The 15,924-nt window shown below is 55.6% G+C and overlaps 1 protein-coding gene across 3 annotated transcripts; it reads right to left on the reverse strand.

Annotated features, from left to right (window-relative positions):
* Nucleotides 1-6,976: 6,976 nt before the first annotated feature.
* On the reverse strand, nt 6,977-12,406 carry GNG8 (G protein subunit gamma 8). Of its 3 annotated transcripts, none has more exons than XM_050772363.1 (4): nt 11,825-11,988; nt 9,185-9,447; nt 7,583-7,709; nt 6,977-7,228 (listed from the first exon to the last, which is right to left on the reverse strand). In XM_050772363.1, the coding sequence occupies exons 3-4, from the start codon at nt 7,664-7,666 to the stop codon at nt 7,100-7,102; spliced, it is 213 nt and encodes a 70-aa protein (XP_050628320.1). In that variant the 5' UTR covers nt 7,667-7,709; nt 9,185-9,447; nt 11,825-11,988; the 3' UTR covers nt 6,977-7,099. The 3 variants fall into 3 exon arrangements, with proteins under 3 accessions (XP_050628320.1, XP_050628322.1, XP_050628321.1); XM_050772365.1 differs by having other exon boundaries at nt 7,047-7,228; nt 9,185-9,442; nt 11,779-12,406; XM_050772364.1 differs by having other exon boundaries at nt 7,047-7,228; nt 11,779-11,988.
* Nucleotides 12,407-15,924: the final 3,518 nt, after the last annotated feature.

Consider the following 15,924-nt stretch of genomic DNA (forward strand, 5'->3'; position numbering starts at 1 on the left):
CCTTTTTCCTTGCTGCGTGATGGACCCAGGCGAGGAGAGGGAGCTGGTAGACTTCAGCCGCCTCCTCTGTGCGTGAGGTAACACGGGCCTCACCGGCCTGGTGGCTGCCCTCAGCCTGCAGCACATCCCAGATTGGTTTCTGTAACAAGGAGAGAGCCTGTGCAGATGTCTCATGTCCAAGGCCAGGAGGGATGTGTCCAACCCAAGGACTGGACTGTGGGCAGCTGCAGTCTTGCCTTCTCTGTACCCTGGCGTGTGACCACAACCCCTTTGCCCCTTCCCCCATCTCCCTATCACCCATGCCCAGCTGGCACCCGCAGCTTCCAGCAGGATGAACGCCCAAGTACCAGCCCTACTGTGGCTCCCTAAGGGACCCCACAGCCCTGCTCTAGGGGTGCCTGTGCATGTGGGCTCCAGGTCCTGCCACGTGGTCCCGCCTCAGGCTGTCTGGTCCCCAGGCAGACCAGAGAGAACTCAGGAAGTTATATCGTATTAATGAAGGATGATGCCTGGCAGGCGTGCGTCTTGTTTCAACCGGGTGGCCTCTGGTTCCCTGAGCTTCCCTCTCTCTCGCTTCCTGTTACAAGGACGGTTAACACTCAGGAAGTCCCCTCTGCTCCCATGCCCAGTGGGACTGCGGTCAAACCCCCGGTCCCTTCCAGGCCTCAGTTTCTTTTTTGTTGTTGTTTTTCTCTTTGCTTGTTTTTGATTTGAGATGGAGTCTCGCTCTGTCACCTAGGCTGGAGTACAGTGGCTGATCTCAGCTCACTGCAACCTCCGCCTCCCGGGTTCAAGTGATTCTCCTGCCTCAGCCTCCCAAGTAACTGGGATTACAGGCACGTGCCCCTGCGCTCAATTTTTATATTTTTAGTAGAGGCGGGGTTTCACCATGTTGGCCAGGCTGGTCTTGAACTCCTGACCTCAGGTGATCGGCCTGCCTTGGCCTCCCATAGTGCTGGGATTACAGGCGTGAACCACCATGCCTGGCTGTTTGTTTTTGAGATGGGGTCTTGCTCTGTCACCCAGGCTGGAGTGTAGTGCTGCAATCTCAGTTCACTGCAACCTCCACCTCCGGGGTTCAAGCAATCCTCCCACCTCAGCCTCCTGAGTAGCTGGGACTACAGGCACCCACTGCCATGCCCAGCTAATTTTTGTATTTTTGTAAAGACAGGGTTTCACTATGTCACCCAGGCTGGTCTCAAACTCCAGGACTCAAGTGATCTCCCCACCTCGACTTGCCGAAGTGCTGGGATTATAGGCCACCATGCCTGGCCTCAGGCCTCAGTTTCCCCGCTGATGCCACTAGGAGCCAGGAGCCCTGGCAACCCCAGCATCGGTTCTGTGTTCCTGCATCAGGAGCAGGTAGGGGTGGCAGTGACTGTGCCTCCCTCCTAATGAGGGGACTGAGTTCCCCAGAGTCCGTACTGGCGCCAGACATGCCTCAGTCACCTTCCCCTGAAACCCAGCCTCCTGCTTGGTCATGGCCCCAGCTAGCCGGGCCAAGCCCACAGCAGTGTCCACAAGGGGGTTCTGCTCCCCGGCCAGGTGCCTTGGGGTGAGGAATCACCCACAGTGCGTTGTGCCAGGGGCGGCTTCCAGGGTGGGCGGAGCTACGGAAAGAGTCAGCAGCCCTCCTCTCGCCCTCTCTCCACCCATGGCGAGGAAAAGAACCAGGCCTCCCTGGGGAGGACCCCGAGGCAGCAGGGAAAAAGGGGAAGGACAGCTCAGAGACCACCGAGATTAGGGACGGACCAAGTGACACACAGCACCCGGGAGGGGAGAGAGATCGAGGCTAATGTGCTGGGGACTGTGGGTGTGTAACTGGATTGTGACTCTGCATAGTTAGCGTGGCCCACGTGACCTAAGTGAGCATTTTTCTCAGCACTGTGATTGTGTTTGTGTGTGTGAGTATTGTGTGTATGTGTGTATTGTGAGCTTGTGGGACTCTGTGCGTCCACATGGGCACACAGCTATGTTGTAGTTTTGTTTTGTTTTTGAGACGGAGTCTCACTCTGTTGCCCAGGCTAGAGTGCAGTGGTGCGATCTCAGCTCACCACAACCTCCACCTCCCGGGTTCAAGTGATTCTTCTGCCTCAGCCTCCCAGGTAGCTGGGATTGCAGGTACTCGCCACCACGCCCAGCTAATTTTTGTATTTTAGTGGAGATGGGATTTCACCATGTTGGCCAGGCTGGTCTCGAACTCCTGATCTCAGGTGATCTGCCCACCTCAGCCTCCCAAAGTTCTCGCATTAGAGGCATGAGCCACTATGTGTGACCTAATTTTTTTGAGACAGGGTTTCACTCTGTCACCCAGGCTGGAGTGCAGTGGCAAGATCTCAGCTTGCTGCAACCTCCACCTCCCAGGCTTAAGCGGTGCTCCTGCCTCAGCCTCCTGAGTAGCTGGGACTTCAGGTGCCCACCACCATGCCTGACTAATTTTTGTATTTTTAGTAGAGGCAGAGTTTCACCATGTTGACCAGGCTGGTCTTGAACTCATGACTTTAAGTGATCCCCCCCCCCCCCCACCTCAGCCTCACAAAGTGCTGGGATTACAAGCTTGACCCACCACACCCGGCCCAGGCCTGCATCTGGAAGTGCCGCAGACCTAAGATCCTGGCTTGCCCTGGGCCTGACCCTCTCCGGACTCCCTGGTTTCCGTCTTCCTGGCACTGGCCCTGGGAGGAGGCAGGCCTTATCTCATGTTCTGCACACACGCACCACCAGCTGCTCGTGCCTGCCAGGCCTGCCGTCGGCCTGCTGTGCCCTCTCACTGCTTTGAGAAACTGCTACGTGTCCCAGACCTGTCTCGCCTTGACTCATTCCAGCATCCAGAGCCAGAGGCCTCCTTTCTCTAACCACTCACCGCCCTCCACCGCAAACAGGCCCTAGCCTACCTTCTTGTGGCTGCATCTCACCTTGCTCCAGGGGGCATAACCCAGTCTCCTGCCTCTGAATGGGCCATGCCCCTCACCTGGGGATCCCCTCATTTCCCAGTCTTCAAGGTCTCCTTGTCACCCCCTGAACCTGTCCAGAGTGGTCATCCATCCGATCCTCCCATTCCAGTCTCAAACCCCAGCTGGTTACCTCTCCATGCCTATTTTTCTTTCTTTCTTTTTGAGATGGAGTCTTGCTCTGTCCTCAGGCTGGAGTGCACTGGTGCAATCTCGGCTCACTGCAACCTCTGCCTCCTGGGTTCAAGCGATTCTCGTGCCTCACTGTCCCGAGTAGCGGGGATTACAGGTGCGCGCCACCATGCCCAGCTAATTTTTGTATTTTTAGTAGAGACAGGGTTTCACCATGTTGGCCAGGCTGGTCTTGAACTCCTGACCTCAAATGATCCGCCTGCCTTGGCCTTCCAGAGTTCTGGGATTACAGGCATAAGCCACTGCGCTGGGCCCCAGGCCTGTTTTCTTTGTCTGTAAAATGGGGATAAACAGAGTCCCCTTGAGGGCTACTGTGAGCATTGAGCAAGATGGGACTGTTGAACCGTTCCCCTAGGAAGTGATGGCCAAGACTGCAGCTCCTGCTGGCTCTGAGCTTTCCGTCCCCTGCCCTACCCCTTCAGCCAGGCCATGCGCTGCTCTGAGCGCCTGGGTTGAGGTGCAGTTTGCGATGGGGGTGCAGAGGGAAGACAGCCTGGAATAGGGCAGCTGAGAGCCCTTGGGGTCTGGAGGAACAAGCACCTCGCCCTGCAGCCACCTCTACCTCCTGGCCTGTCTCTGACCCCAGTCTGGGCCTGGCCCCAGAGCTGACTTCACCTCTGGGGGTGGCAGGAAGCAGCAGCTGGTGACCAGAAGCTGGTGCTGCTACGAGGCGGTAAATCTAATAAGATTATTCGGATCTGTTCTCATGGAGGATGGGCACACGGGGACCTGCCCTGTCCCTTCTGGATTGTGACTCCTGGCTTCTCCTTCCCCCAGCCCCAGTTCCCCATCCTCCTCTTCCTCCAGAAAGACACCTCCTGCTGGTCCCCTCTGTGTCCCACTCCCGCCGGCCCTCCCTTCCCCCAACCCAGGTCCCATTCAACCGCTTACATCTCCATAGTTTCTGTCCCCCAAGACCAGGGATGGGAAGGAGGAAGGGTTTGCACTACGCAGCTCCGACATTCCAGCGCTCGAAGGATCTAGCTCCCGAGAGCCTAGGCTCAGGAACTCCTTACACTTCTCCTGATATGCCGAGCTCTGGAATCCTAGGGCGCAGGACCCCAGGATCTTGGCCCCATAGGATTGAAAGATGCTGGAATTCCAGCCCTCGGAGGTCCTGGGATCCTAGATTCCTTTGCATTTCAGGTTCTGAGCTATGAGGATGCAGGATCTGTGAATTCTGGAATCCTTCTAGCTCCTTCCTGCCCAGCTTCTCTCCCCGCTCCTCCTCCACACCCTAGCTCATCTCTGGCTCACTCCCTGTCCCCCGTCTCCCCCGGGGCTCCCACAGACATGATGCAACCAGGCCCGAGCCAAGCAGGCTCGGCGGTGGGAAGCAGGAGGGAGATGTAATTACAGACGCTCCTGCCTGGATCCTACAGGAGACTCAGACTAGGCACCCGGGGGACCCTAATCCAGTGTGAATAATGGAGCAGACTTGTGCACATTCCCCCTGTGGAGGGGAGGCCCAGCAAGCCACCTCCAGCCAGACCCAGGGTCCAGCCTCCACCAGCCACGAGCTGGGGAGCCTGAGTATTAGACAAGATAAGAGGAGATGAAGGAGAGGAGAGGGAGTGATCCTCAGGCCCTTGGACCAACCAGATAAAATAATTGGCCAAACCCACAGCTTCCCTGGCCTGCATTCTCCCCATTTTCTTTTTTTTTTTTGAGACGGAGTCTTGCTGTGTCGCCCAGGCTGGAGTGCAGTGGCGTGATCTCGGCTCACTGCAAGCTCCGCCTCCCAGATTCATGCCATTCTCCTGCCTCAGCCTCCTGAGTAGCTGCGACTACAGGTGCCCACCACCACATCTGGCTAATTTTTTTTGTATTTTTAGTAGAGTCAGTGTTTCACTGTGTTAGCCAGGTTGGTCTCGATCTCCTGACCTCGTGATCTGCCCACCTCGGCCTCCCAAAGTGCTGGGATTACAGGCATGAGCCACCGCGCCCAGCCCTCCCCATTTTCAATGGAGACACAGAACTTTTTATTTTTCTTTTCTTTTCTTTTTTTCTTTTTGAAATGGAGTCTTGCTCTGTTGCCCAGGCTGGAGTGCAGTGGTGTGATCTTGGCTCACTGCAACCTCCACCTCCCAGGTTCAAGCAATTCTCTTGCCTCAGCCACCCGAGTAGCTGGGATTACAGGTTCATGCCACCATTCCCAGCTAACTTTTGTCTTCTTAGTAGAGATGGGGTTTCACCATGTTGGCCAGGCTAGTCTTGAACTCCTGACCTCAAGTGATTTGCCCACCTCGGCCTCTCAAAGTGCTGGGATTACAGGCGTGAGCCACTGCGCCCGGCCATTTTATTTCTCATTCCTCTGTAAGAAGCCCCCGACACAGGCTTCAGGTTAAATGGCGACTGGTCCCCAGCTTCCTTGACCAGGAGACAATAGGGCATGGTGGGGATTTTGGTGAGCTGGAAAACCCAGGCCCTGTCTTACAGCCTGTGAGTCACCAGACCTTACAATTTCAGAGAAGACTGCAATTCCAGAGAAATATGGACTTTGATGTCAAATATCTGTGTTTTTCAATTTGGCAGCCAAGTCAAGAACATCTTTAAACATCATGTAAAGCCATAAAAATTTAACTGTGGCCGGGCAGGTGTCTCATGTTTGTAATCCCAGCACTTTGGGAGGCTGAGGCGAGCGGATCACTTGAGGTCAGGAGTTCAAGACCAGCCTGGCCAACATGGTGAAACCCCGCCTCTACTAAAAATACAAAAATTAGCTGGGCGTGGTGGTGCATGCCTGTAATCCCAGCTACTTGGGAGGCTGAGGCAGGAGAATTGCTTGAACCTGGGAGGCGGAGGTTGCAGTGAACCGAGATTGTGCCACTGTACTCCAGCCTGGGTGACAGAGTGAGAATCTCTCTCTCTGTCTTTCTCTTTATCTCCTCTCTCTCTACATATATATATATCTGCAAGCTACCTATGTCCTGCAGGCCAGTAGTATGTGAATTGGAAAACAGAGGGCAAGAACCAGGGCCGTCACAGTCACCCCTGTATCTCCAGAACAATGACAAAATAAAGGAAGGATGAAGGAATGTACTCATTATTTTATTTCCTCTCCCTCCCTCTAGCCATGTTTCTCTCTTCTCTGAGTCCCCAAGTTTTATTACCACCATGTTCCAGCTGAGATGTCACCTCCTCCAGGAAGCACACTTACCTCCAAGCTGAGTCAGGAGTTCCCTCTGCACTCCCCGACTCAGCACTGCCCACTCTGGGTTTTTACCATCTGGGGACAGGTCTTTCTCTCCCACTGGACTCTGAGCCCCAAGAGGGCAGGGCAGAGCCAGGGCTGTCTTGGTCACAGCCATGTCCCTAGCATTGCCCAACGCTGGTCAGAAAGTAGGTATCAGGGAGTGTTTGGAAGAGTTAATGAGTGAATGAATGAATGAATGAACGAGTGAGCAGAGAAAAAGTGCAGGACTTTAGGACAGAAGCGGGCCTGCGGTACAGGGAAACCAGGTGTGAAAAAAGAAGTCGTTGGGGGTGAGAAGTGTGGGATGGGGACTGGGGACCCTAAGAATGCCCAACCCAGTGGGGAGGAGAGAGGCTAGTGGAGGGGTTCAGGGAGTACTGGAGTACCCCCGTCAGCGCTCTGTTACCTCCTAGCTTTGCGACTCTGAATAAAGGACTTCCTTTGGCTCAGTTTCCTCATGGGTATCATACAAGTCAGCTGCCTTCTGGGGCCGTCGGGACCATTAAGTTCAGGATCGATCGTGGAGGAGACAGCACTGAATACTCATCTCCTCTGAGGCTTTGGTGGAGTCATACTCACTCCACGTCCACCCCTACCCCCAACACACACACTCAGAAGGAATGAGAACGGACACAGCTTCCCCCACGGTGGCCTCAAGCTCTGTGCGTATCTCAGTTTCCCTGAAAGCACAGGCACTATCACAGTTACCAAGTTTATTGGATCCATACTTTGGCAGGGGAGGGTAAGCTGTCTGGAGGGTTCAGAGCAGAACACAAAAGAGGCGCTTGTCGCGGAAGGGGTTCTCCGCGGCGGGTACTGGCGTCACCAGCGGGTCATCTTTGGCATGCGTTTCGCAGAAAGCCAGGAGTTCCGCTGCTGCCTGGGACACCTGCGAGCACCCGGGTGGAGATGTCACCGCCCTGCTCGGCTCCTCAGAGCCGCCCACTTAGGCCCCGCCTCTTGCCCGGTCCCCTCCTCCCACTCTGCCCCGTCTCATACAGGCCCCTCCCCCTGTCCTACCCCGACCCTCGTCCTGGCCCCTCCCCTGTCCTGCCCCCTCCTCGTCTTGGCCCCTCCTCCTGTCCTGCCCCGCCCCTCGTCCTGGCCCCTCCTCCTGCCCTGCCCCGCCCCTTGCCCAGCCCTCTTCCCAGGTGCATCCTTGCACTATGGCTCCCGGCCGACACAGCCCGGGACAGACCGCAGGCCCAGAATCCCCGCCCTGCTCCCTACCCTGACCCAGCACCTTCATGCGGTCGATGTTCACCTCCAGCTTCAGCTGTTCCACCGTCTTGCGGGCCTCGGCAATCTTGGCCATGTTGTTGGACATGGTTGCGGCGGGGAAGGGGTTAAAAGACGCGCAGGAGTTGAGGCTGTGGGAGTAGGTTAGGATACGTTTGGGTCCCGAGGCGGGGGTGAGGAGACGGACCCGGTAACAGGTGCGAGGGTGGAAGGGCGCGCGAATGGGGTGGCCAGGGGCTGGTGGAGGGAGGGACAGATGAGGGGGACAGGAACAAGAGGAGCGATGCAGGGGTGCACGGATGGAGGTACCTAAGGCAGGTGGGAGAGAACGGGGAGGGGCGAGGGAGGGAAGGAGGGGCGCACAGATGGGAGGCTGAAACAGAAGGACAGGGCCACAGGTGCTGGATCAGAATCCAGGTGTCCTCACCCCCCGGGGGCAGAGCAAGAGCCAGGAGGGGGGCCCCTCCTCAGGCCAATTAGCAGTGGCTCCAGGGAGAACTGGGAATTAAGATCGCGGCGGGAGGGGCACAGAGGGGGACTCATTAGGGCCTTGGCAGCAGCTGCCCCCTCCGCCCCCCTCAGGGAGCCCCCCCACTCCAGCCCTGGCCACCTCAAAGGCTCCTCTGCTCATTAGCAGCCAGGGGAGAGGGTTGGGGGAGCCCAACCGAGGAGAGGCCTATCGGATGGACAGAAGGACAACGGGGCGCGCAGAGACAGAGACAAAGTAATGGAGGGAGAGACTGAGGCACTGGAGAAATGAAGAAACGGGGAGGAATAGAGAGAGGGAGAGACTGGGGAAGGAATGAAGTGATGGAGGAGAAAATAGAGGGACAAATGAAGGGGGGAGCAAGGAACAGGGTGATACAAGGCAACTGGCACCGAGGGGACAAAGGGACCGAGGGGACAGAGCAGGGGAGGTGGAGGAAGGGGGTGTGGGGTGGGAGAGAATGGGGACATGAAGGGAGAGGGTGTGGGGTGGAAGAGGATGGAGGAGATGGACGGATGGGGTGGGAGAGAATGGGGTGATGGAGGGAGGAGGTGTGGGGTGGAAGAGGATGGAGAGATGGAGGGAGGTGGTGTAGGATGGGAGAGAATGGAGGAGATGGACGGATGGGGTGGAAGAGGATGGAGAGATGGAGGGAGGTGGTGTAGGATGGGAGAGAATGGAGGAGATGGACGGATGGGGTGGAAGAGGATGGAGAGATGGAGGGAGGCGGTGTGGGATGGGAGAGAATGGAGGAGATGGACGGATGGGGTGGGAGAGGATGGGGTGATGGAGGGAGGGAGAAAGGAGAGAGAAGGGGAAATGGAGGAAGGGGGGATGGAGGAAAGAGCAGAGAGACACCAAGGGGATAAAGGGACAGAGACGAGGAGATAGAGGGACAGAGGCAAGAAGGGAAGGAAAGAGAGGGAGATGGAGGGGTTGGGGAGAGATGGAACCAGAAAGTGGGAGAGAGGAACAAAGCGAGAGACAGGCTGATGAAGACGTAGAAGAATTCATTCACTCACTCATTCACTCATTCATTCAATCATTCTCAGGCGAAGAGACGGTGGCCACGGAGCAGGCAAAGGGACCAGCTGTGGGGCCGGGACCGGAGCTTCCTACCTGTTGCTGCTCTGGGCCGGGCTGGCGGCGGTGACAGAGGCTGGGAGGCAGCGTCTGGGTCCCTCCGGCCCGCCCCGCCCCCTCCCCTGGGGTGCAGGCCCTACGGACCCGCCTCCTCCGGGAGCCACCTTCCCCGCCGCCCCACCGCCTTGGGGCTGCCTCTCTGGGCCCTCTCTCTTGTCTGTCAGTCCTATCTTTGTCCCTCTCCCTGTGTCTCTGCCGCTGCTGTCCTCTTGTGGGACTCTGTGCCTCTCTCACCTTCACTAGAAAAGACAGTCTGTCTAGGTGGGTCCCCGGCCTCGGTGCATTTAATCCACAGTCACACAAACCTCTCCAGTGTGTCCCACAGAGCCTCTCACTCAGCCACACTCGCCACCTCAGTGTCACCCCCCAGCCTCATGCTCACTGTCCCTCACACAGACACAAACTGTCTTGCCCTGTCACATGGTAGCACCACACAACCTCACAAATGACCTTGCTCAACACAACCTCACACGGTCGCCCCAAATGCCACACACAGCCACCACCAATGGCAGCCCCAAGGGCTACACATCGGATAAATTATCTCAGAGCCCCAAACGTACCAGCAGTTTGCCACAGTGTCACATATAATGTCTCCAAATGTCACACACATTTGCATGCCTTTTTTTTTTTTTTTTTTTTTTTTTGAGACTGAGTCTCACTGTTGCCCAGGCTGGAGTGCAGTGATGTGATCTCGGCTCACTGCAACCTCCGCGTCCTGGGTTCAAGCCATTTTCCTGCCTCAGCCTCCTGAGTAGCTGGGATTACAGGTGCCTGCCACCACTCCCGGCTAATTTTTGCATTTTTTGTAGAGACAGGGTCTCACAATGTTGGCCAGGCTGGTCTCGAACTCCTGACCTCAGGTCATCCACCCGCCTTGGCCTCCCAAAGTGCTGGGATTACAGGTGTGAGCCACCGCGCCTGGCCTTGCATGCCATTTAAACTTCTCTCTCAGTTTCACACCCTGTCCCAGTCTCACACTTTCTGTGTCTCATAATGGCATGCAGTTACCCATGCAACCTGTCAAGTACACACTGTTTTATAGTATTTCATAGTAACACCCAGTTGCCTGTCCAGTGACACCCATGGAAGGCCACACACATTCTCACACAGTCTCCTGGTGTCACACGCATCTGACACATTCCCTCCATACACAGTCTGTCCCTGTCACACACACGCGCCCCATCTCCTGGTGTCATACCTAGCTACCCACGATGGCTCAGTGTCTCACAGAGTCCCACACAATCTCGCAGCGTTTCACACACTCACTCCCGCCTCTCCATCATCTCTTGCCTTCTACACACAAGGCCTCCCTCACACTCTCGCTTCTGAGTGCCCTGCACAGCCGCACACTCGCATGCACTGTCACAACGCTGCCATCTCTCACGAGCTCAGTGTCACACATAGTCACACAGTTTTGTTTTGCTTTTTGAGACAGGGTCTCTCTCTGTCACCCAGGCTGGATGGAGTGCAGTGGCATGATCTTAGCTCACTGCAGCCTCCACCTCCCAGGCTCAAGCGATCCTCTCACCTCAGCCTCCGAGTAGCTGGGACCACAAAGGTGCATAACCACACCTGGCGAATTTCTTTTATTTTTTTTTCGGTAGAGACGGCGTGGGGAGGGGTCTCCCTATGTTGCCCAGGCTGGTCTCAAAGTCCTGGCCTCAAGGGATCCTCCTGCCTCAGCCCCCCAAAGTGCTGGGATTGCAGCAATGTGCCCGGATCATGCACTTTTTCACAAGCCACACACAGTGTGGCCGACAAAGACTGACGCTCATTCCGTCTGTCCCATCTCATGAGACGCCTTCTGTGTGCCTCCCATGACACCTGTCCACCACCTCTCAGTGTATGCCAGTCATCAGCCTCACTCCCTCTCACACAGAATCTGCTTGTGTGACACACACAGCACCATATGCTCACCATGTTGCACACAGCCACACACACTGCCCCCTCACACGCACCGTCACACACAATCTCTCACTCCCACATATGGTCTCTCAATGTCCCATACAGAGCCCCAAAGAGTGTCTCTCCCACACCCGATCACACACAACCTTTCATCAGCACACACAGTCACCCACAATCTCTCAGCATCACCAGTAATTTTACAGTGTCACTGTCAGCGACATGTCATCTCTGACATACGCAGTCCCACTCAGTCTCTCCTTGTCGCACATAATCTCACATCAATCAGTCACACACAGACTCCCAGCACCACACACCATCTCACCAATACACCACGGCAGTACACACTCATGGTGTCCTAGTTCTGGCATCACACACCATCTCCCAGCAGTCCACACTCACACAGTGTCCTGGCGTCACACACCATCTCACAGCAGTACACACAGATCTCCTGGAGTCACACACCATCACGGCAGTACACACTCGCACACTCTCCAGATGTCGAACGCCATCTCCCGGCAGTCCACACTCACACAGTTTCCTGCCATTGCACACCATCTCCCGGCAGTCCACACTCACACAGTGTCCTGGCGTCGCACACCATCTCACAGCAGTACACACTCGCAGATCTCCTGGAGTCACACACCATCACGGCAGTGCACACTCACACACTCTCCAGATGTCACGCGCCGTCTCCCGGCAGTCCACACTCACACAGCCTCCAGGTGTCACACGCCATTTCCCAGTGTCACCGCGAACACCAGCGTCCCCCGCTCCCCAGCACTCCCCTTTCGGCGCTCACACGCAGCCCCTGCCGGCCACATGAGGGCGCGCGCAGCACGCCCAGGCGCCCACCCTGCCCCGCGAGACTACAGGAGGTGGCCACAGGGAGGAGGGCCCGGCGGAAGATGAGGGAGACTCGGGACCAGAGGAAGCACGGCAGGGAGCCAGGGACCGGAGGGAGAGGACAGGAAATGGACGCTGAGAAATTCACAGACAGGGGAGGGAGATGCAGGGAGAGTCAGAGAGACGCAGGGGGCTATAGGGACACAGATTAAGAGAGTGAGCGAGCTAGGGACTCAGAGAGGCAGAGACGGGGAGGGCGCTGCAGAGAGAGAGACACGAGAGGCAGAGACAGACAGGACACAGAGAGACGGGGGTAGGAGAGAGACACCCAAGCCGAAACGCAGAGTCAGAGACAGGGACGAAGACACAGACACACAGAGATGGAGGCAGAGGCGGCCAGAGAGACAAAGAGATGCGCAGAGGGCGCCTTCCAGTGGGGACCCGAAGACGGAGGCGGGGCCTGCAGAGGCGCGACCGAAGGGGAGGGGTCCGGGGCGGGGTTTCTAAGGGGCGTGTCCCTCGGTGTACCTGGGGGCGTGTCCCGATGGATGGGGCTTGGGGTTCCTTCTGGACCTGGACAAGGCGGGAGCCCTAGGAAGAGGTGGAGGTGGGGAGGAGCGTCTTTACTGTGGTCAGCCCACCCTAACTCGGTTTTCACCGCCTGGACAGGGAAGGGAGACGGGCGGGAAGGGGACCCCGACCCGAGTCCCTGGTAGAGATTTGGGTCTCGGACCCTAGCTCCCCTCCCCCCTCCCCTTGCGGGCTCAACGGAGCCAGATAGAGGAGAGAAATCAAGCCCACATCTGGAAAGCATCAGGCGCGCCGGACGTGCCAGGGCCCCAGGCCCGGCTGCGGAAGAGGGGAGGGGAGCCAAGGCGCTCCCCGCCCCGCCATCGGGGTCCGCCGGCGCCGAGGAGGGGCCTGGGCGTGTGCCGGGCCTCTGCGCCTCTCGCAGCTGGTTTCCATCAGCAGTCTGGCCTGGGTAGCCCCCGAGGAGGAAACCCAGCTCAGAGCGGGGGGAAGACAGGGTGACGATCCAGTCTTCCCTCCTGCTCCTCCACCGCGGCCAGAAGCTGGGGGGTGGGGGAGACGGACAGACAGACACTGCCTGCCGCGAGCGCAGCCTCCGTTCCTCTCCCGAGCTGCAGACCGCAGCAGATGACCTCAGTCCCTGCCCTGTGCCCCAGCCTCATGACAACTTAGCGCTTGAAGGCATTACGGTCCCCATTTTTTGGAGGAGGATGAAACTGAGGCCCTGGATTTGGATTCCGTTCTGAGGTTATTTATTCAAGAAATCATCAACAAATGGCAAGAGTGAATTCCAGAATCCAATACCCAACCGCCTGGGCGTTTAGAAGGTCTCTCAAACTCAACGCATCCAATACTGAGCTGATTCCATCGACCACATTCGCTCTTACTTCAAGCTTACCCATCTCAAGTGATGATAAATCTTTGAATTTTTGTTGTTGTTTTGAAACAGGGTCTTGCCTGTTGCCCAGGCTGGAGTGCAGTGGTGCAATCATAGTTCACTGCAGCCTGAACTCCTGGGCTCAAGTGATCCTCCTGCCTCAGCCTCCCCAGTAACTGGGGCTACAGGCGTGCACAACCACAAACGGCTTTTTTTTTTTTTTTTCAGACAGAGTCTCACTCTGTCATCCATGCTGGTGTACAGTGGTGCAATCTTGTCTCACTGCAACCTCCGCCTCCCAAGCTCAAGCAATTCTCATGCCTCAGCCTCCTGAGTAGCTGGGATTACAGGCATGTGCCACCAACCCAGCTACTTTTTTGTATTTTTAGTAGAGACGGGATTTCACCATGATGGCCAGGCTGGTCTCAAACTTTGGCCTCAAGTGATCTACCCGCCTTGGCCTCCCAAAGTGCTGGGATTACAGGCGTGAGCCACTGTGCCCTGCCTAACTTTTTATTTCTTTTAGAGGCAGGGTCTCACTATGTTGCTCAGGCTGGTCTTGAACTGTGAGCCACCGCACCCGGGCTGGGGTCATCCTTGACTCCCATCCTTCTCTCACACTCCATGAGGCAGCCATCAAGACATCCTGTTAGCTCTATCTTCAAAGCAACTCCAGAATCCAATCCCTCTCACTTCCTCCGCTGTCCCCACTTGGGTCCAGACACCGTTCCCTCCTGCTTGGACTATTACAGTGACCTCTGCACTGACCTCCTATCTTCTCCCTGTCCCCCTCAGCCTGTTTCCCACAGAGCAGCCAAAAGGACCCTGTTTCAAACTGTCCCCATATAATAGCAAGTGGGTATGTGGAGCAATCTGAACCCTCATATGCTGGTGGGGATGTAAAATGGTGAAGTCCCTTTAGGAAACGACCTGGCAGGCCAGGTGCCAAGGCTCATGCCTGTAATCCCAGCACTTTGGGAGGCCGAGGTGGGCAGATCACTTGAGGTCAGTAGTTCAAGAGCAGCCTGGGCAACATGGTGAAACCCTGTCTCTACTAAAAATGCAAAAATTAGCCGAGCATGGTGGTACACGCCTGTGATCCCAGCTACTTAGGAGGCTGAGGCAGAAGAATCGCTTGAACCTGGCAGGTGAAGGTTGCAGCGAGCCAAGATTGCACCACTGCATTCCAGCCTGGGTGACAGAGCAAGACTCTGTCTCAAAAAAACAAAACAAAACAAAAACTTGGCAGTTCCTCAAAAGGTTAAACATAGAGTTAACATATGACCCAGCAATTCCACTCCTAGGTGTTTACCCAAGAGCAATAAAAACATACAAAATCATATATAAAAATGTTCACAGAAGCAATTTTCGTAATAGCCCAAAGTGGAAACAACACACGTTCATCAACTGATGCATGGACAAATGGAATGTGGTCTATCCAGACAATGGACTATCAATCATTTGTCAATAAAAGGAAATGAAGTACTAATACCTGCTACAACATGGATGAAAGTTGGAAATAGTATGCTGGCTGGGCACGGTGGCTCACGCCTGTCACCCCAGCACTTTGGGAGGCTGAGGCGGGCAAGTTGCTTGAGCCCAGAAGTTCAAGACTAGCCTGGATAACATGGCAAAACCCTCTCTCTACAAAAAATATCAAAAAAGTAGCCAGGCGTGGTGGCATGTACCTGCAGTCTCAGCTTCCCAGGAGGCTGAGGTGGGAGGATCACCTGAACCCAGGAGGTAGAGGCTGCAGGGAGCTGTGATTGCACCACTACTCTCCAACTTGGGCTAAGTGAAAGAAGCCAGTCACTAAAGGTCACATATTGTATGATTCCATTTATATGATATGTCCAGAACTAGCAAATCTATAGAAGGCAAAAGTAGATTACTGGATGCCAGGGGCTGGGAAGGTTGGAGGATGGCAGCTGTGGGGCACGGTTTCTTTAGGTGGTGATGGAAATGTTTTAGAATTCATTGTGGTGATATTTGCACAACTCTGTGAATATACTAAAATACCTTTTTTTTCTTTTTTTGAGACTGAGTATTGCTCTGTCGCCCAGGCTGAAGTGTAGTAGCGCGATCTTGGCTCACTGCAACCTCCGCCTCCCGAGTTCAAGCGAATCTCCCACCTCAGCCTCCTGAGTAGCTGAGACTACAGGTGTGCACCACCACGCCCAGCTAATTTTTTTTGTATTTTTAGTAGACATGGGGCTTCACCACGTTGGCCAGGCTGGTCTTGAACCCCTGACCTCAAATGATCTGCCCACCTCAGCCTCCCAAAGTGCTGGGATTCCAGGCATGAGCCACCAAGCCTGGCCACTAAAATACTGAATGTCTTTTATATTCAATATATTAAAAACCATTGAACTGTATACTTTACATGGGTAAATTTTATGGTAGGTGAATATATTTCAATACAGCTATTAACCCTCCCCCGCCCCCCCCAAAAAAAAAAAACTTTAAAAACTAAGTCTTTTTTATGCTCAGAATTCTCCCATGGGTGCCAGGAAGTAAAAACCAAAATTCCCACCATGGCCCATGAAGCCCCCACGATGTG

This window comes from Macaca thibetana, chromosome 19 (genome assembly GCF_024542745.1).
Source record: "Macaca thibetana thibetana isolate TM-01 chromosome 19, ASM2454274v1, whole genome shotgun sequence".
NCBI classification, from domain to species: Eukaryota; Metazoa; Chordata; class Mammalia; order Primates; family Cercopithecidae; genus Macaca; species Macaca thibetana.

What these genes read in the sequence shown, in the direction of transcription:
- GNG8 (XM_050772363.1), bottom strand. Translation starts at nt 7,666, where the DNA reads ATGTCCAACAACATGGCCAAGATTGCCGAGGCCCGCAAGACGGTGGAA. An exon ending in TGAACATCGACCGCATGAAG is followed by an intron (nt 7,229 to 7,582) that starts GTGCTGGGTCAG and finishes GGGTGCTCGCAG; the next exon opens with GTGTCCCAGGCAGCAGCGGA.